The sequence below is a fragment of the Salmo salar genome, chromosome 09 (genome assembly GCF_965601325.2).
Source record: "Salmo salar chromosome 09, fSalSal1, whole genome shotgun sequence".
Classification (NCBI taxonomy): domain Eukaryota; kingdom Metazoa; phylum Chordata; class Actinopteri; order Salmoniformes; family Salmonidae; genus Salmo; species Salmo salar.
Window position 1 is genome coordinate 104,844,799 of NC_138299.1, and position 21,596 is coordinate 104,866,394.

A 21,596-nucleotide genomic window follows, 5' to 3' on the forward strand; every position below is an offset into this window, starting at 1 on the left:
ATATTTTACATGTCATCCCAGTGATGGCTATATTTTACAGGACATCCCAGTGATGGGCTATATTTTACAGGTCATCCCAGTGATGGGCTATATTTTACAGGTCATCCCAGTGACCTGGTTTCTGCTCTGAGTACTCCTGCTGGTTTCTGCTCTGAGTACTCCTGCTGGTTTCTGCTCTGAGGACTCCTGCTGGTTTCTGCTCTGAGGACTCCTGCTGGTTTCTGCTCTGAGGACTCCTGCTAGTTTCTGCTCTGAGGACTTCTGCTGGTTTCTGCTCTGAGGACTCCTGCTAGTTTCTGCTCTGAGGACTCCTGCTGGTTTCTGCTCTGAGTACTCCTGCTGGTTTCTGCTCTGAGTACTCCTGCTGGTTTCTGCTCTGAGTACTCCTGCTGGTTTCTGCTCTGAGTACTCCTGCTGGTTTCTGCTCTGAGGAATCCTGCTGGTTTCTGCTCTGAAGAATCCTGCTGGTTTCTGCTCTGAGGAATCCTGCTGGTTTCTGCTCTGAGGAATCCTCCTGGTTTCTGCTCTGAGCAATCACAGTATCTGCACTCATTAGTGCATGTTTGCTGCATGAGTCACACTATTAGCATACATTTACGGTATCATGTCAGTCAACCTAGTTATATTTACTTTATTCTTATTTGCAGCGGTAGGTTTAGGCTCTGTTTATTAGCATGTCTATTCATGTATCTGCAGCAGTAGGTTTAGGCTGTTTAATAGCATGTCTATTCATGTATCTGCAGCAGTAGGTTTAGGCTGTTTAATAGCAGGCTGTTTAATAGCATGACTAGTCATGTATCTGCAGCAGTAGGTTTAGGCTGTTTAATAGCATGTCTGTTCATGTACCTGCAGCAGTAGGTTTAGGCTGTTTAATAGCATGTCTATTCATGTATCTGCAGCAGTAGGTTTAGGCTGTTTATTAGCATGTCTATTCATGTATCTGCAGCGGTAGGTTTAGGCTCTGTTTAATAGCATGTCTGTTCATGTATCTGCAGCAGTAGGTTTAGGCTCTGTTTAATAGCATGTCTATTCATGTACCTGCAGCAGTAGGTTTAGGCTGTTTAATAGCATATCTATTCATGTATCTGCAGCAGTAGGTTTAGGCTGTTTAATAGCAGGCTGTTTAATAGCATGACTAGTCATGTATCTGCAGCAGTAGGTTTAGGCTGTTTAATAGCATGTCTGTTCATGTACCTGCAGCAGTAGGTTTAGGCTGTTTAATAGCATGTCTATTCATGTATCTGCAGCAGTAGGTTTAGGCTGTTTATTAGCATGTCTATTCATGTATCTGCAGCGGTAGGTTTAGGCTCTGTTTAATAGCATGTCTATTCATGTATCTGCAGCGGTAGGTTTAGGCTCTGTTTAATAGCATGTCTATTCATGTATCTGCAGCAGTAGGTTTAGGCTGTTTATTAGCATGTCTATTCATGTATCTGCAGCAGTAGGTTTAGGCTCTGTTTAATAGCATGTCTATTCATGTATCTGCAGCAGTAGGGTTGGGCTGTTTAATAGCATATCTATTCATGTGTCATGTATTTCCCCATAGGTGGTCCTCCCTGACAGTTCATCTTCTGTTCTGACAGTATTGCTCTAGTGACCGGTCATATGCTATATTATATCATATGCTATTGTAACGTTCACATCATTCTAGTCATCATGTATCATCAGTACGGGTATTAAGTATTAATTCATCTTCTGTTGTATTTTGTTATTTTCATGTGTTATACACTAGTTCTATGATGTAATAGACTGTATCTGTTAATGCTGTGGTGATGTCACCACATCCAGGTGATAGACTGTACCTCTTAATGCCGTGGTGATGTCACCACATCCAGGTGATAGACTGTACCTCTTAATGCCGTGGTGATGTCACCACATCCAGGTGATAGACTGTACCTCTTAATGCTGTGGTGATGTCACCACATCCAGGTGATAGACTGTACCTCTTAATGCTGTGGTGATGTCACCACATCCAGGTTATAGACTGTACCTCTTAATGCCGTGGTGATGTCACCACATCCAGGTGATAGACTGTACCTCTTAATGCCGTGGTGATGTCACCACATCCAGGTAATAGACTGTACCTCTTAATGCCGTGGTGATGTCACCACATCCAGGTAATAGACTGTACCTCTTAATGCCGTGGTGATGTCACCACATCCAGGTGATGGCTGATATGCGTTGCTTTATTTTCTACACTGTATGCACATGGCATGGCTGACAATATTGCATTGTGAGAGCACGTGCTGGTTAGGCTAGGTGGATGGTGTGCTATTCATGCCTGTGTCAACTGGACATGGTGTTATAACATGACTGTATGTCCTGTGTCATCTGGACATAGTGTTATGACATGGCTGTATGTCCTGTGTCATCTGGACATAGTGTTATGACATGGCTGTATGTCCTGTGTCATCTGGACATAGTGTTATGACATGGCTGTATGTCCTGTGTCATCTGGACATAGTGTTATGACATGGCTGTATGTCCTGTGTCATCTGGACATAGTGTTATGACATGGCTGTATGAGGTGTGTGTATGAGGTAGTTGTGTGTATGAGGTGTGTGTATGAGGTGTGTGTGTGTATGAAGTGTTTGTGTGTATGAGGTGTGTGTGTGTATGAAGTGTTTGTGTGTATGAGGTGTGTGTGTATGAGGTGTGTGTATGAGGTGTGTGTATGAGGTGTGTGTATGAGGTGTGTGTGTGTAGTGTGTATGAGGTGTGTATGAGGTGTGTGTATGAGGTGTGCGTGTGTGTATGAGGTAGGTGTGTGTGTATGAGGTGTGTGTATGAGGTGTGTGTGTGTGTAACATCTTGTGTGTGTTATGTAAATTAGTGTGCTTCACCTGGTAGATGGCTGTTCAACAGTGATGTACAACATGGATGTTGAAACTACTTTTGACGTGCTCTGGTCAAACGTAGTGGACTACATAGGGAATAGAATACCAGTAGGGACACTACCCAGGGAGAGAGACAGAGATAGACATAGAGAGAGAGACAGAGAGAGACAGAGATAGAGAGAGACAGAGGAAGACAAAGAGAGAGACAGAGAGAGAGAGAAAGACAGACAGAGAGAGAGGCAGAGCGAGAGAGAGACAGAGCGAGACAGAGAGAGAGACAGAGAGAGAGAGAGAGAGAGAACAACTCCAAACCTCAATTTACAGAGACGGAGAGACAGCGAGACAGAGCGAGACAGAGAGAGAGAGAGAGAGGAGAGAGAGAGAGAGAGAGAGAGAGAGAGAGAGAGAGAACTCCAAACCTCAATTTACAGAGACAGACACAGAGAGAGATGGAGAGACAGAGAGACAGAGCGAGACAGAGAGCTATATCTGAGCCAGGGGCTGATGATTAAACGTGCAGCTCTAACCTCAGACTTCGACAGGCCAATCTTTCGCTCTGACATCCCACCACCCACCTACACAGAGGGGTAAATCATTTATGCCCAATATTGAACATGAAAGAAGACCTACGCCCCAACACCTTCTCTACCTCCCCTCCTGACATTCCGAACGGTCGCTGCAGCCACCCGGAAAGAAAAACCTACCTCCATCCCCTGCCCCAGCCAACCCCAGGCCAATAACCCCTACAAACAGAGGGAGAGAACAACTCCAAACCTCAATTTCCACTCCAGGCAAAATGAAAAAGACTGATGATCATAAAATAGAAGAGACGAGAGGAGGAAGGGAAGATAACACGAGAGACGGGAGAGAAGAGAAGAGGAGAGGAGAGAGGTCTCCTCCACTCATCATTTCATCTCCTTCTCCTTCTCTCCTTCTCTCCACCTCTGTCTCTGTCTCTCTCTCGTTCAATTCAATTTGCTTTCTTGACATGACGTAACTATGTAGATATTGCCAAAGCTTTTCTAAGGTTTTGATCAGTAACCATGGTCAAATAGTTAGCCACAGTGTACTGTCGATTTAGGGACAGATAGCACTGCATTTTGCTTTTGTGCTTGTGCTTCCTAATAAGTAATGTAGTTCTGTTTTGACTGTGTTGTAATTTGGTTTATTCTGCTTGATTGGATGTTCTGGTCCTGAGGCTTCAGTGTGTTAGTAGAACAGGTTTGTGAACTCAGCCCCCCGGACCAGCTGGATGAGGGTCCTGAGGCTTCAGTGTGTTAGTAGAACAGGTTTGTGAACTCAGCCCCAGGACCAGCTGGATGAGGGTCCTGAGGCTTCAGTGTGTTAGTAGAACAGGTTTGTGAACTCAGCCCCAGGACCAGCTGGATGAGGGTCCTGAGGCTTCAGTGTGTTAGTAGAACAGGTTTGTGAACTCAGCCCCAGGACCAGCTGGATGAGGGTCCTGAGGCTTCAGTGTGTTAGTAGAACAGGTTTGTGAACTCAGCCCCAGGACCAGCTGGATGAGGGGACTCTTTTCTTTGCTCAGCTCTTGGCATTGCAGGGCTTGGTAATGATATGAGAGGGGGTCACTGTACTTTAGATGTTTCCAAAACTTAATTGCTATTTTTTTAGTTTTTATAGCTAGTGGATATTGGCCTAATTCTGCCCTGCATGCATTGTTTGTAGTTTTCATCTGGACATCTAGAAGGATCTGACAGAACTCTGCATGCAGGGTTTCAATGGGGTGTTTGTCCCATTTGGTGAAATCTTGTTTTGCAAGTGCTGTTTTGCATACCTCGCTGCCATAAAGTACAATTGGTTTAATGACACACTCAAATAGTGTTAGACAAATTTTAATAGGTATTTCTCTCTCTCAATTCAAGGGGCTTTATTGGCATGGGAAACATATGTTAAAAATGCCAAAGCAGGTGAAGTAGAATAAAAATGAACAGTAAACATTACACTCACAGAAGTTCCAAAAGAATAAAGACATTACAAATGTCATATTGTGTATACAGTCGTGGCCAAAAGTTTTGAGAATGACACAAATATTAATTTTCACAAAGTTTGCTGCTTCAGTGTCTTTACATATTTTTCTCTGATGTTACTATGGAATACTGAAGTATAATTACAAGCATTTCATCAGTGTCAAAAGCTTTTATTGACAATTACATGAAGTTGATGCAAAGAGTCAATATTTGCAGTGTTGACCCTTCTTTTTCAAGACCTCTGCAAACCGCCCTGGCATGCTGTCAATTAAGTTCTGCATAATCAATGCTTGGAGTTTGTCAGAATTTCTGGGTTTGTTTGTCCACCCACCTCTTGAGGTTTGACCACACGTTCTCAATGGGATTAAGGTCTGGGGAGTTTCCTGGCCATGGACACAAAATATTTGTTCCCCGAGCCACTTAGTTATCACTTTTGCCTTATGGCAAGGTGCTCCATCATGCTGGAAAAGGCATTGTTCGTCACCAAACTGTTCCTGGGTGGTTGGGGGAAGTTGCTCACTGTCACGTCCTGACCAGTATAAGGGGTTATTAATCATTGTAGTTTGGGTGTGGCAGGGGTGTGTTTGTTTTGTGTTGTCGGGGTTTTGGGGTTTTGTTCTATGTTCTTGCATTGCTGTGTGTAGCCTGCAAGACTGTTTGTCGTTTGTTCGTTTTCTTGTTTTTGTTACGTGTCTCTAATAAAAGTAAAAATGAGCACTCAACCCGCTGCGCCTTGGTCTACTACGTACAACAATCGTTACACTCTCGGAGGATGTGTTGGTACCATTCTTTATTCATGGCTGTGTTCTTAGGCAAAATTGTGATTGAGCCCACTCCCTTGGCTGAGAAGCAACCCCACACATGAATGGTTCAGGATGCTTTACTGTTGGCATGACACAGGACTGATGGTAGTGCTCACCTTGTCTTCTCCGGACAAGCTTTTTTCCGGATGCCCCAAACAAAGAGGGACTTTGCAATTAATTGTAATGCATATGATCACTCTTCATAACATTCTGGAGTATATGCAAATTGCCATCATATAAACTGAGGCAGCAGACTTTGTGAAAATTAATATTTGTGTCATTCTCAAAACTTTTGGCCATGCCTGTATATACAGTGTTGTAACGAAGTGCAAATGGAATTATAGGCCTCCTCAGGCTGGTTATAGACAGACTAACACATTCAACCTAATGGAGTTATAGACCTACTCAGGCTGGTTATAGACCTACTCAGGCTGGTTATAGACAGACTACCACATTCAACCTAATGGAGCTATAGACCTACTCAGGCTGGTTATAGACCTACTCAGGCTGGTTATAGACAGACTACCACATTCAACCTAATGGAGTTATAGACCAACTCAGGCTGGTTATAGACCTACTCGGGCTGGTTATAGACCTACTCAGGCTGGTTATAGACAGAATGTCACATTCAACCTAATAGAGATATAGACCTACTCAGGCTGGTTATAGACCTACTCAGGTTGGTTATAGACAGATTATCACATTGGACCTAATGGAGATATAGACCTACTCAGGCTGGTTATAGACAGACTATAACATTCAACCTAATGGAGTTATAGACCTACTCAGGCTGGTTATAGACCTACTCAGGCTGGTTATAGACAGACTATAACATTAGACCTATACCGTAGCCCACATAGCCCATCTATCCTATTTAAAAAGGACTGAAGACAGAAACTGATCATTTGGTTCAATTTCAACCGACTGTGTAGCCTAGTACCCACACTAAAACTGTTAAAATGTTCAAATCAAAATTATATTGCAAAACAACGTGGACAGTCAGCAGCATCACATATTCAGAACCGCTAGACCGTAACATAATAAACTAAAGCACTGATCATTGAGAACGAGATCAGAATGACTGCTAAGGCTTGATCCATAAATTAAATAATTCAATAGGTAGCCTAGTCTACAGAACTAAACCAATCCATATGTTCAAAAGGCCTGATCAATAACCAACGCATTCACAAATCAAAATATGTTTTTTGGGGGGGATTTAGTTTCAAAGCTCTGACGAAGGACACGAGAACTACAAACAGAAATTCCTCGCACCCCCCCCAAAAAATGTAATACTTATTTCAAAGATGTAGCCTACGATTAAATACTTGTGATCATAAAAAAACCAAAAAACACTTAGCCTACATTTGATCACCACAGCAGAAGCTTCGCTATTCGTTCCAAATGAAGTTGCCTTGTTGAGTTGTACGGTATGGCTACTTGAAGGGGCCTAATCACTCTCAGCCCACCTCTTCCAAATGCATTGTGGTTAAGTATGTACATCTAATTCTACTAGATGAAGAGGTGAGATGAGTGCAACATCCTGGCATTTGAAACCATACTAGATTTTTAGAAAATTCACATACGGAGAAAGCGTCATGCTTGATGGCGTTGTTTCCTGCTATTGGTTGATTTCAGCAGCACACCCCCCATATCTAACGATCAGCTGTTGTCAAAGGCCTCAATGACTACGATATCCGGGCATTTAAAGTATACTTGATTTGACGCATTCTCTCTCTCTCTCTCTCTCTCTCTCTCTCTCTCTCTCTCACTCTCACTCTCACTCTCTCTCACACTCTCACTCTCTCTCTCTACTCTCTCTACTCTCTCTCTACTCTCTCTCTACTCTGACATACAGTATTCCTGAGCCGACACACAGACATTGAAGAATTTATATGAAGGTGAGGGGAGGTTGGATCTCTGCGCTGCTTTCTAATGTAGTCTACAGGTAGAGTAGAGAGGGGAACTGCCCAGAGGCCAGTACTGTATAGAGGGGTCTTTGTAATTGGTGTCAGGGGGGTCAGAAGCACAGCGTTTTAGAAGTACCTTGAGGTTATATGCAATTTAAATGTCAAAGGAGACATTTGAAGAGAGAATTGAATTCCTTTTGAATAACTTCACATGATTGATATTTTTTTAATACATATTTTATTATTATTATTATTATTTTTTGCTTACAGCACTTGGTATTCCCAGTACTAACCAGGCCCAACCTATCTTAGCCCCCCCCAAACCATCCTCTACCCCGGACGGCGCTGGGCTATTTGTGCGCCGTCCTATGGAGTTCCCTGTGATCGTTCTATTTCCTCAAAACCCATAGCTTCTGGGTTTGCTCAATTAGTTAGTTGAATCAGCTGTGTTAGTTGGGCTGGAACAAAAACCTGCAAAAAAAAGGGCTAAAAAAATAAAGTAATCTAGCTGTAATGCTGTTCCTCTCACGTGTGAATATGTGTGTGTGTGTGTGGTTTGTGTGAATACGGTGTGTGTGTGTGTGTGTGTGTGTGTGTGTGTGTGTGAATACGTGTGTGTGTGTGTGTGTGTGTGTGTGTGTGTGTGTGTGGTGTGTGTGTGTGTGTGTGTGTGTGTGTGTGTGTGTGTGTGTGTGTGTGTGTGTGTGTGTTCTCACCTCCCAGACGCCTTCGTAGTTCTGTTTCTTCAGCCTGATGGCCCAGTTCTCAGGACAGGCGTCAGAACAATGGTCCATGCTGAGAATGGTGGGCCGCGTCAGAACCACCCCCGGAGGACCACAGCTCACTATGGGACTCAGCAGGGTCTGGCAGCCCACCAAGGGTAACCTGCATGGGTGGAGAGAGAGGAGTGGTTATGGGGAGTAGGCAGAGGGGAGGAGGGGGTAGGTGAGGGTAGGGGCAGAGGGGAGACGGGAGGAGAGGGTGGTAGAGGGTAGGGGCAGAGGGAAGACGGGAGGAGGGAGTGGTAGAGGGTAGGGGCAGAGGGGCAGAGGGGAGGAGAGGGTGGTAGAGGGTAGGGGCAGAGGGGAGACGGGAGGAGAGGGTGGTAGAGGGTAGGGGCAGAGGGGAGACGAGAGGAGAGGGTGGTAGAGGGTACAGGGCAGAGGGGAGACGGGAGACGGGAGGAGAGGGTGGAAGAGGGTAGGGGCAGAGGGGAGACGGGAGGAGAGGGTGGTAGAGGGTACAGGGCAGAGGGGAGACGGGAGGAGAGGGTGGTAGAGGGTAGGGGCAGAGGGGAGACGGGAGGAGAGGGTGGTAGAGGGTAGGGGCAGAGGGGAGACGGGAGGAGAGGGTGGTAGAGGGTAGAGGCAGAGGGGAGACGGGAGGAGAGGGTGGTAGAGGGTAGTGGGGAAGGGTTAGATGAGGGTAGGTGCCAAAGGGGAGAGGGGGTGTATAAGGGTTGGGGGAGAGATGTTGGGGTGGGAGAGAGATTTAAGGGAGCAAGGTGGAGGAGGAAAGACAGCAGGGCTTTATTCATGAGTTGTTTAGAGTCACTAATGATCTGACGTGGGTCTACTTTACCATCTAGATAATCTGCAGTAGCTAGCTAGTGAACCCTTTACATCAGTGGAGCTGGCTAACTGGTACTGGTGCTGTGAGCTGCAATGATCCTTGTTAACAAGGCCATGCAGTGTGAAGAATAAGCTGCAGTCAAACTCTATGGTAATTAACGGCCTCCTGGTCAGGCTCCGTAGACGTGCACATCGCACACCGTTCCCGAGTATACTACTCGCCAATGTCCAGTCTCTTGACAACAAGGTAGACGAAATTCGAGCAAAGTGTTGCGTTCCAGAGAGACATCAGAGATTGTAACATCCTCTAATTCACGGAAACACGGCTCTCTCGGGATATGTTGTCGGAATCGGTTCAGCCACCGGGCTTCTCCATGCATCGCTCCGAAAGAGATAAACACCTCACTGGGAAGAGGAAGGGCAGGGGTGTATGCTTCATGATTAATGACTCATTGTGTAACCATAACAACACACAGGAACTCAAGTCCTTCTGCTCACCCGACCTAGAATTCCTTACAATCGAATGCTGGCCATATTACCTCCCAAGAGAATTCTCATCAGTTATCGTAAACAGCTGTGTACATTCCCCCTCAAGCAGACCCCACGACGGCCCTCAAGGAACCTCACTGGACTCTATGTAAACTGGAAACCATATATTCTGAGGCTGCATTTATTGTAGCTGGGGATTTTAACAAAGGAAATTTGAGAACAAGGCTACCTCTATTCTATTAGCATATTGATTGTAGTACACTCAGGGGTAATACACTCGATCACTGCTATTCTAATTTCCGCGATGCATACAAAGCCCTCCTGCGCCCTCCCTTCGGCAAATCCGACCATGACGCAATCTCGCTCCTACCGTCTTATAGGACCCTCCTATAGGCAGAAACTCAAACAGGATGTACCAGTGACTAGAACCATTCAATGCTTGTCTGACCAATCGGAATCCACACTTCAAGATTGTTTTGATCATATGAACCGAGATATGTTCCCGTCAGCCTCAGAGAACAACATCGACCAATACGCTGACTCGGTGAGTGAGTTTATAAGAAAGTGCATTGGAGATGTTGTACTCACTGTGATTATTTAAACCTACCCTAACCAGAAACCGTGCTGAAACCCTAACTGAAAGCGCGAAACACCGCATTTAGCCATGAAAAGAGGCCTGGGAATAAGGCTGAATATAAATAGTGTAGTTATTCCCTCCGCAAGGCAATCAAGCAAGCGGAATGCCGGTACAGGGACAAAGTGGAGTAGCAATTCAACGGCTCAGACATGAGACGTATGTGGCAGGGTCTACAGGAAATCACGGACTACAAAAAGAAAACCAGCCACGTCATGCTTCCAGGCAAACTAAACACCTTCTTTGTCCGCTTTGAATATAATACAGTGCCACCGTTGTGGCCCACTAACAAGAACTGCGCCCCCCCCCCCCCCCTTCTCCGTGGCCGACGTGAGTTATACATTTAAACGTGTTAACCCTCGCAAGGCTGCCAGCCCAGACGACATCCCTAGACGCGCCCTCAGAGCATGCGCAGACCAGCTGGCATGCTTACAGACATATTCAATCGCTAGGTAATCTCTCCCTATCCCAGTCTGCTGTCCCCACATGCTTCAAGATTGCCACCATAGTTCCTGTACTGAAGAAGGCAAAGGTAACTGAACTAAATGACTATCGCCCCGTAGCACTCACTTCTGTCATCATGAAGTGCTTTGAGAGACTAGTCAAGGATCATATCACCCCCACCTTACCGGCCACCCTAGACCCACTTCAGTTTGCTTACCGCCCCAATAGGTCCACTGACTAAAAAAATTGCCATCACACTGTACACTGCCCTAACCCATCTGGACAAGAGGAATACCTATGTAAGAATGCTGTTCATTGACTACAGCTCAGTATTCAACAACATAGTACCCTCCAAGCTCATCATCAAGCTGGAGGCCCTGGGTCTCAACCTCGCCCTGTGCAATTGGCTCCTGGACAGGCCAAAAAGATCATCAAGGACAATAACCACCCGAGCCACTGCCTGTTCACCCCGCTACCATCCAGAAGGCGAGGTCAGTACAGGTGCATTAAAGCTGGGATCGAGAGACTGAAAAATAGCTTCTATCTCAAGGCCATCAGACTGCTAAACAGCAATCACTAACTCAGAGAGGCTGCTGCCTACATTGAGACCCAAGCACTGGCCACTTTAATAAATGGATCACTAGTCACTTTAAACAATGCCACTTTAAATAATGCCACTTTAATAATGTTTACATATCTTACATTAATAACCTGTTGGGGCTAGGGGGCAGTATTTTCACGGCCGGATGAAAAACGTACCCAATTTAAACAGGTTACTATTCTGGCCCAGAAAATAGAATCTGCATATTATTAGTAGATTTGGATAGAACACACTCTGAAGTTTCTAAAACGGTTTGAATGGTGTCTGTGAGTATAACATAACTCATATGGCAGGCAAAAAACCTGAGAAAAATTGAATCAGGAAGTGGGAGAAATTAGAAATGTAGTTTTGTTTTGAATCCCTTGAAAAACTACAGTGACATAGGATTTATGTTGCATCTCCTAACTCTTCCATTGGCTGTCAACAATCTTTAGGAACTGGTTTCAACCGTCATCTGTTACCGGGCAGAAAATTATGGCTCAGTCAGTCACTGGCCAGTCTGAGGAGATGCACGTGACTTTGTTGTTTTTTTATTTTTCTTCTGGGATGAACACGTATTGGTTGTAAAATTATCGCAATTTTACGTTAAAAAATACCCTAAAGGATTGATTGTAAACATCGTTTGACGTGTTTCTACAAACGGCAATGGAACTTTGAACATTTCGTCTATGGATTTGCGTCCACGCCACATGGCATTGTAAAGTGTTCTGGATGGGTCAACAAAACGGACGCATTTGGACATAAATTATGGACTTTGCAGAACAAATGAACATTTCTTGTGGAAGTGGGTGCCCATCCGAGTGCATTCCGCCGAAGATCAGCAAAGGTAAGTAAATATTTCGAACAAATTGTTAGAGATTTGTTGACGCCGTGGTTGTTGGCTAACTGTATAGCTTAGCATTGAAGGCTAAGTTCTGTACTCAGAATATTGAACAATGTGCTTTTTCAGTAACGTTATTTTGAAATCTGACAAAGTGGTTGCATAAAGGAGTAGATTATCTCTAATTCTTTAAATAATTGTTATAAATTCTATCAACTTTTATGAGTTCTTCTGTAAATTAAATGTGCCTATTCACAGGGAGTTATGGGGAGAAAACATTTTCTGAACGTCACACGCCAATGTAAAAATTGGGTTTTTGGATATAAATATAAACTGGATCGAACAAAAAATGCATTGTTGTCTAACATGATGTCCTAGGAGTGTCATCTGATGAAGATTGTCAAAGGTTAGTGCTTAATTTTAGCTGTATATCTGGTTTTGTGATGGCTATCGTGCTTGAAATCGGACAATGTGATTGGATTAACGAGTAGAGTATCTTTAAAATGCCGTATAATACTTGAATTTTAATTTTGAGATAATTTTGTTTTGAATATCGCGCCGTGCTATCTCACTGGTTGTTGTCCAACCAATCCCATTAGCGGGATTGTATCTCGATGTCACGTCCTGACCAGTATAAGGGTTAATTGTTATGGTAGTTTGGTCAGGACGTGGCAGAGGGTATTTGTTTTATGTGGTTTGGGGTGGTGTTTTTGTAGAAGGGCGTTTGATTTATTATTTCCGGGTTTTGGTTTATGTTCTAGGTTTATGTATTTCTATGTTTAGTCTAGTGAGTGTATTTCTATGTTAGGTTAATGGGGGTTTGGGACTCTCAATTGGAGGCAGGTGCTTCCTCGTTGCCTCTGATTGAGAGTCCTATATATGGGTAATTGTTTGGTGTAGGTTTTGTGGGAGATTGTTTCTTGTCTAGCGTGTGTGAGCCTGAGAAGACTGTTCGTTGATCGTGAGTTCGTTTCGTTATTTTGGTGTTCATTTTGAGTCTAATAAAAGTTCAAGATGAGCAACCACATACCTGCTGCATTTTGGTCCTCCTTTCCCAATGACAACCGTGACACTCGAAGGGGTCCTCATATCACATGTATATTTTGATTTGATTTATACTGTATTTTATACCATCTATTGCACCTTGCCTCATCCATATACTGTATGTATATGTACAGTTGAAGTCAGAAGATTACACACAACTTAGCCAAATACATTTAAACTCAGTTTTTCACAATTCCTGACATTTAATCCTAGTAAAAATTCCCTGTTTTAGGTCAGTTGGGATCCCCACTTTATTTGAAGAATGTTAAATGTCAGAATAATAGTAGAGAGAATTATTTATTTCAGCTTTTATTTCTTTCATCACATTCCCAGTGGGTCAGAAGTTTACATACACTCAATTAGTATTTGGTAGCATTGCCATTAAATTGCGTAACTTGGGTCAAACGTTTTGAGTAGCCTTCCACAAGCTTCCTAAAATAAGTTGGGTGAATTTTGGCCCATTCCTCCTGACAGAGCTGGTGTAACTGAGTCAGGTTTGTAGGCCTCCTTGCTCTCACATGCTTTTTCAGTTCTGCCCACAATTTCTATACGATTGAGGTCAGGGCTTTGTGATGGCCACTCCAATACCTTGACTTTCTTGTCCTTAAGCCATTTTGCCACAACTTTGGAAGTACGCTTGGGGTCAATGTCCATTTGGAAGACCCATTTGTGTCACGGCTGTCGTAGGAATGAGCAGACCAAAGTGCAGCGTGTGTGTCGTTCCACATATTTATTTATACTGTGAAACTATGCAATATATAAATACACTGAAATAAAAAAATGTAAAAAAAACGTGACGCAGAGATGAACACATAAACAACTCAAAATTAATCACCCACAAAACCCAGGTGAAAAACCCCTACTTAAGTATGATCTCCAATTAGAGACAACGAGGACCAGCTGCCTCTAATTGGAGATCATCCCAAACAAAACCCCAACATAGAAATACAAAACTAGAACCTAAACATAGAAATAGAAAACCTACAAAAAAAAACTGTCACACCCTGACATACTCTACCATAGAAAATAACATCTTTCTATGGTCAGGATGTGACAATTTGCAACCAAGCCTCAACTTCCTGACTGATGTCTTGAGATGTTGCAATATATCCACACCATTTTCCTGCCTCATGATGTCATCTATTTTGTGAAGTGCACCAGTCCCTCCTGCAGCAAACCACCCCCACAACAAGATGCTGCCACCCCCATGCTTCATGGTTGGGATGCTGTTCTTCAGCTTGCAAGCCGCCCCTTTTTTCCTCCAAACATAGCGATGGTCATTATGGCCAAACAGTTCTATTTTTGTTTCATCAGACCAGAGGACATTTCTCCAAAAAGCACGATCTTTGTCCCCATGTGCAGTTGCAAACCATAGTCTGGCTTTTTTTTTATGGCGGTTCTGGAGCAGTGGCTTCTTCCTTGCTGAGCTGCCTTTCAGGTTATGTCGATATAGGACTCGTTTTTACTGTGGATATAGATACTTTTGTACCTATTTCCTCCAGCATCTTCACAAGGTCCTTAGCTGTTGTTCTGGGATTGATTTGCACTTTTCGCACCAAAGTACGTTCATCTCTAGGAGACAGAACGCGTCTCCTTTCTGAGCGGTATGACGGCTGCGTGGTCCCTTGGTGTTTATACTTGCGTACTATTGTTTGTACAGATTAACGTGGTACCTTCAGGCGTTTGGAAATTGCTTGTGTCACGCACGAAGCAGATGTCCTAACTGACTTGCCAAAACTATAGTTTGTTAACCTCTTGGGGCTAGGTGGGACGCTAGCGTGCCACCTGTGGTGCACTCCATCAACAGCAGGTGCATTTCAAGAGCGGCAAATTTGAATCCAAATAAATGTCAAAATTCAAATTTTTCAAAAATACAACTATGTTACACCATTTGAAAGATAAACATCTCCTTAATCTAACCACGTTTTACGATTTCAAAAAGGTTTTACGGCGAAAGCATAAATTTAGAGTATGTTAGGACAGTACATTTACAAGAGTTGTGTGTAATGTTTTGTCAAGTCAAAGACAGGGTCACCAAAACCATAAAACCAGCTAAAATGATACACTAACCTTTTACAATCTCCATCAGATGACACTCCTAGGACATTATGTTAGACAATGCATGCATTTTTAGTTCTATCAAGTTCATATTTATATACAAAAACAGCGTTTTACTATGGCATTGATGTTGAGGAAATCGTTTCCCTCCAATAACCGGCAGTCAAGTCAGCGTCACAAATTAAATAATTAAAATTAGAAAACATTGGTAAAATATTATATTGTCATTTAAAGAATTATAGATTTACATCTTTTGAACGCAATCAACTTGCCAGATTTAAAAATAACCTTACTGGGAAATCACACTTTGCAATAATCTGAGCACTGTGCCCAGAAAAATACGCGTTGCGATACAGACTAGACGTCATGTTGGGGAGATCTAAAATCGAAAATACTATGTAAATAATCCATTACCTTTGATTCTCTTCATCAGATGTCACTTCCAGGTATCACAGGTCCATAACGAATGTAGTTTTGTTCAAAAAAGCTCATCATTTATGTCCAAAAATCTCCGTCTCGTTAGCACATGATGTAAGCCAGCCGGACTTCTCGTCATGAACGAGGGGAAAAAATATATTTCCGTTCGTTCAAACATGTCAAACGTTGTATAGCATAAATCATTAGGGCCTTTTTTAACCAGAACATGAATAATATTCAAGGTGGACGAATGCATAGCCTTTTATAACGTATTGGAACGAGGGTACCCAACATGAAGTAGCGCGCCAGGTGTCTAATGGGACATCACCGTTCCATGGCTCTTGTTCGGTCAGATCTCCCTCCAGAAGACTCAAAACACTTTGTAAAGGCTGGTGACATCTAGTGGAAGCAATAGGAAGTGCCAAAATATTCCTAAACCCCTGTGTTTTTCAATGGGATAGCTTTAAAGTCAATACAACACATCAGGTATCCACTTCCTGTCAGAAAATGTCTCAGGGTTTTGCCTGCCAAATGAGTTCTGTTATACTCACAGACACCATTCAAACAGTTTTGGAAACTTTAGAGTGTTTTCTATCCATATATAATAAGTATATGCATATTCTAGTTACTGGGTAGGATTAGTAACCAGATTAAATCGGGTACATTTTTTTTATCCAGACGTGCAAATGCTGCCCCCTAGACCCAACAGGTTAACAAAAAATGTGTGGAGTGTTGAAAAATGAGTTTTAACCTGTCTGGGCTAGGGGGCAGTATTTTCACGGCCGGATGAAAAACGTACCCAATTTAAAACCTGTTGAGGATCCCTGCCCGGTATTGGGATTTATTGTCAAGAGACCATGGCGGGAAATTCAAAACTGCAAGAATCTAATAATTTCAATTTCTCAAACAATCAACTATTTTTCACCATTTGAAAGATAAACATCTCCTAAATCCAACCACATTGTCCGATTTCAAAGAGGCTTTACGGCAAAAGCATAAAGTTAGGTTATGTTAGGAGAGTACATTGAAAATAGCTGTGTGTAATGTTTTGTCAATTCAAAGACAGGCGTCACCAAAAGCAGATAACCAGCTAAAATTATGCACTAACCTTTGACAATCTTCCTCAGATGACACTCCTAGAACATTATGTTATACAATACATGCATTTTTTGTTCCATCAAGTTCATATTTATATCCAAAAATAGCATTTTACAGTAGCGGTGAAATTCAGAATTTTTTTCCCCCTCAAATGCTTCCGGTGAATCAACGTTACAATTTACAAAATTACTATTCGAAAACATTGGTAAATTATAATATTGTCATTCAAATAATTATAGTTTAACATTTCGTAAATGCTACTGCATTGCCAGATTTCTAAACAACTTTACTGGGAAATCACACTTTGCAATAAACGGGGTGCTGTGCTAAGAACAATAGGCTAGGATATACAGGTTAGCACCATCTTGTAACCATCTAATATCAATAATACTATTGTCAATAATCGCTTACCTTTGATTATCTTCATCCATTGGCACTTCCAGAAATCCCAGGTCCACAACAAATGTGGTTTCTTTCGACAAAGTTCATAATTTATGTCCAAATAACTCCAAGTTATTCCATGTTGATAGCGCTTCGGTAGGCTACTCAAAAGTAGGGTGGGGGGGAAGTCACGACGAAAAGTTTAAAAAAATTATCTATTTACGTTTGTTCAAACATGTCAAACGTTGTTTAGCATAAAACTTTAGAGCCATTTTTAACGTGAAACATCAATAATGTTTCAACCCGACCTCTCCTGTGTCTTGAAAAACGTTTTTGAAAAATGTCTCGCCTCACATGAACTCACATGAATGCGCAGGTGCGAGCAATAATGAAGTGACGACATCCCAGGGACGTCAACTTCTCTTCCTTGTCATCCGGTCTCTGTTCATCATAGATGCTTCAAACAACTTTATAAAGATCGTTGATATCTAGTGGAAGCCGTAGGAAGTGCGAACTGAATCCTTTGTCACTGTGTGATCTATTAGCAATGACTCGAAAAATAGTACAGCCACAAAATTCTTTCGTTTTTCTCAGGTTTTTGCCTGCCATATGAGTTTTGTTATACTTACAGACACCATTCAAACAGTTTTAGAAAATTCAGACAATGTGGTTACATCAAGGAGAAGTGTATATTTAAAATGGTGTAAAATAGTTGTATGTTTGAGAAAGTTGAATTATGACATTTTGTTGTTTTTGAATTTTCCGCCCTGATATTTCACTGGCTGTGTCCCGCAGGTGGGATGCTAGCGTCCCACCTAGCCCATAGAAGTTATTAATGACTGCAACCTAAGTGTATGTAAACTTCCCACTTCAACTGTACATATTCTCACTCAACCCTTTACATTTGTGTGTATAAGGTAGTTGTTGGGGAATTGTTAGATTAGTTGTTAGATATTTCTGCACTGTCGGAACTAGAAGCACAAGCATTTCGCTACACTCGCATTCACATCTGTTAACCATGTGTATATGACTAATACAATTTGTTTTGATTTCATTTGATTTAAACTACTGAGAATAAACTACAGTCTTACTCTATGGTAATAAATTACAGTCTTACTCTATGGTAATAAACTACAGTCTTACTCTATGGTGATAAACCACTGAGAATAAACTATAGTCTTACTCTATAGTGATAAATTACTGAGAATAAACTAGTCTTACTCTATGGTAATAAACTACTGAGAATAAACTACAGTCTTACTCTATGGTAATAAACTACTGAGAATAAACTACAGTGTTACTCTATGGTAATAAACTACAGTCTTACTCTATGATAATAAACTACAGTGTAACTCTATGGCAATAAACTACTGAGAATAAACTACAGTCTTACTCTATGGTAATAAACTACTGAGAATAAACTACAGTCTTACTCTATGGTGATAAATTACTGAGAATAAACTACAGTCTAAGTGACTAATACAATTTGTTTTACTCTATGGTAATAAACTACAGTGTTACTCTATGGTAATAAACTACTGAGAATAAACTACAGTCTTACTATATGGCAATAAACTACTGAGAATAAACTACAGTCTTACTCTATGGTAATAAACTACAGTCTTACTCTATGGTAATAAACTACTGAGAATAAACTACAGTCTTACTCTATGGTGATAAATTACTGAGAATAAACTACAGTCTTACTCTATGGTAATAAACTACAGTCTTACTCTATGGTAATAAACTATTGAGAATAAACTACAGTCTTACTCTATGGCAATAACTACCGAGAATTAACTAGTCTTACTCTATGGTGATAAACTACTGATAATAAATTACAGTCTTACTCCATGGTAAACTACAGAATCCTAATTTACTACTGAAGAGATACAGTGAGGGAAAAAAGTATTTGATCCCTGCTGATTTTGTACATTTGCCCACTGACAAAGCAATGATCAGTCTATAATTTTAATGGTAGGTTTATTTGAACAGTGAGAGAAAGAATAACAACAACAAAAATACGAAAAAACGCATGTCAAAAATGTTATAAATTTACATTTACATTTACGCTCTTATCCAGAGCGACTTACAAATTGGTGTATTAACCTTATGATATCCAGTGGAACAACCACTTTACAATAGTACATCTATATCTTTTTTGGGGGGAGGGTGGGGGGGAGGGTTAGAAGGATTACTTAATCCTATCCTAGGTATTCCTTAAAGAGGTGGGGATTCAGGTGTCTCCGGAAGGTGGTGATTGACTCCGCTGTCCTGGCGTCGTGAGGGAGCTTGTTCCACCATTGGGGTGCCAGAGCAGCGAACAGTTTTGACTGGGCTGAGCGGGAACTGTGCTTCCGCAGAGTTAGGGGGGCCAGCAGGCCAGAGGTGGATGAACGCAGTGCCCTTCTTTGGGTGTAGGGACTGATCAGAGCCTGAAGGTACAGAGGTGCCGTTCCCTCACAGCTCCGTAGGCAAACACCATGGTCTTGTAGCAGATGCGAGCTTCAACTGGAAGCCAGTGGAGTGTGCGGAGGAGCAGGGTGAATTGAGAGAACTTGGGAAGGTTGAACACCAGACGGGCTGCGGCGTTCTGGATGAGTTGTAGGGGTTTAATGGCACAGGCAGGGAGCCCCGCCAACAGCGAGTTGCAGTAATCCAGACGGGAGATAACAAGTGCCTGGATTAGGACCTGCGCCGCTTCCTGTGTGAGGCAGGGTCGTACTCTGCGAATGTTGTAGAGCATGAACCTACAGGATCGGGTCACCGCCTTGATGTTAGCGGAGAACGACAGGGTGTTGTCCAGGGTCACACCAAGGCTCTTAGCACTCTGGGAGGAGGACACAATGGAGTTGTCAACCGTGATGGCGAGATCATGGAACGGGCAGTCCTTCCCCGGGAGGAAGAGCAGCTCCGTCTTGTCGAGGTTCAGCTTGAGGTGATGATCCGTCATCCACACTGATATGTCTGCCAGACATGCAGAGATGCGATTTGCCACCTGGTTATCAGAAGGGGGAAAGGAGAAGATTAACCTGTTGGGGGTAGGGGGCAGTATTGACACGGCCGGATAAAAAAACGTACCCGATTTAATCTGGTTACTACTCCTGCCCAGTAACTAGAATATGCATATAATTATTGGCTTTGGATAGAAAACACCCTAAAGTTTCTAAAACTGTTTGAATGGTGTCTGTGAGTATAACAGAACTCAAATGGCAGGTCAAAACCTGAGAGATTCCTTTACAGGAAGTGGCCTGTCTGACCATTTATTGTCTTTCTTTGACATCTCTTTCCAAAACTTAGGATCTCTGCGGTAACGTGACACTTCCCACGGCTCCAATAGGCTCTCAGAGCCCGGGAAAAACCTGAATGTCGTCATTCCAGCCCCAGGCTGAAACACATTATCGCCTTTCTCAAGTGGCCAATCAAGGGACAGTGGGCTTAGGCGCGTGCACTGGCCGCCCCCGTCTTTGTGTTTTTTCCTCTGTTTACCGAAAAGGAGATTCCCGGTCGGAATATTATCGCTTTTTTACGAGATAAATTGCATAAAAATTGATTTTAAACAGCGGTTGACATGCTTCGAAGTACGGTAATGGAATATTTAGAATTTTTTTGTCACGAATTGCGCCATGCTCGTAACCCTGATTTACCCTTTAGGATAGTGTCTGGAACGCACGAACAAAACGCCGCTATTTGGATATAACGATGGATTATTTGGGACCAAACCAACATTTGTTATTGAAGTAGAAGTCCTGGGAGTGCATTCTGACGAAGACAACAAAGGTAATAACATTTTTGTTATAGTAAATCTGATTTTGGTGAAGGCTAAACTTGCCGGGTGTCTAAATGGCTAGCCCGTGATGGCTGGGCTATGTACTTAGAATATTGCAAAATGTGCTTTCACCAAAAAGCTATTTTAAAATCGGACATATCGAGTGCATAGAGGAGTTCTGTATCTATAATTCTTAAAATAATTGTTATGCTTTTTGTGAACGTTTATCGTGAGTAATTTTGTAAATTGTTAGTAAATTCCCCAGAAGTTTGCAGGGGGGGTATGCTAGTTCTGAACGTCACATGCTAATGTAAAAAGCTGGTTTTTGATATAAATATGAACTTGATTCAACAAAACATGCATGTATTGTATAACATAATGTCCTAGGGTTGTCATCTGATGAAGATCATCAAAGGTTAGTGCTGCATTTAGCTGTCTTCTGGGTTTTTGTGACATTATATGCTAGCTTGAAAAATGGGTGTCTGATTATTTCTGGCTGGGTACTCTGCTGACATAATCTAATGTTTTGCTTTCGTTGTAAAGCCTTTTTGAAATCGGACAGTGTGGTTAGATTAACGAGAGTCTTGTCTTTAAATAGCTGTAAAATAGTCATATGTTTGAGAAATTGAAGTAATAGGATTTTTAAGGTATTTGAAAATCGCGCCACTGGATTACACTGGCTGTTGCGTAGGTGGGACGAATTCGTCCCGCCTAGCCCAGAGAGGTTAATTGTGT

The 21,596-nt window shown here is 42.4% G+C and overlaps 1 protein-coding gene across 1 annotated transcript in view; it reads right to left on the bottom strand.

Moving 5' to 3' along the window:
• The window catches only part of LOC106560686 (netrin receptor UNC5A), a 246,842-nt gene that overhangs the window by 117,219 nt on the left and 108,027 nt on the right, over window positions 1–21,596 (bottom strand). The window contains 1 exon segment of the mRNA XM_082956110.1: window positions 8,252–8,420. Coding sequence (XP_082812236.1) covers window positions 8,252–8,420 — 169 coding nt within the window.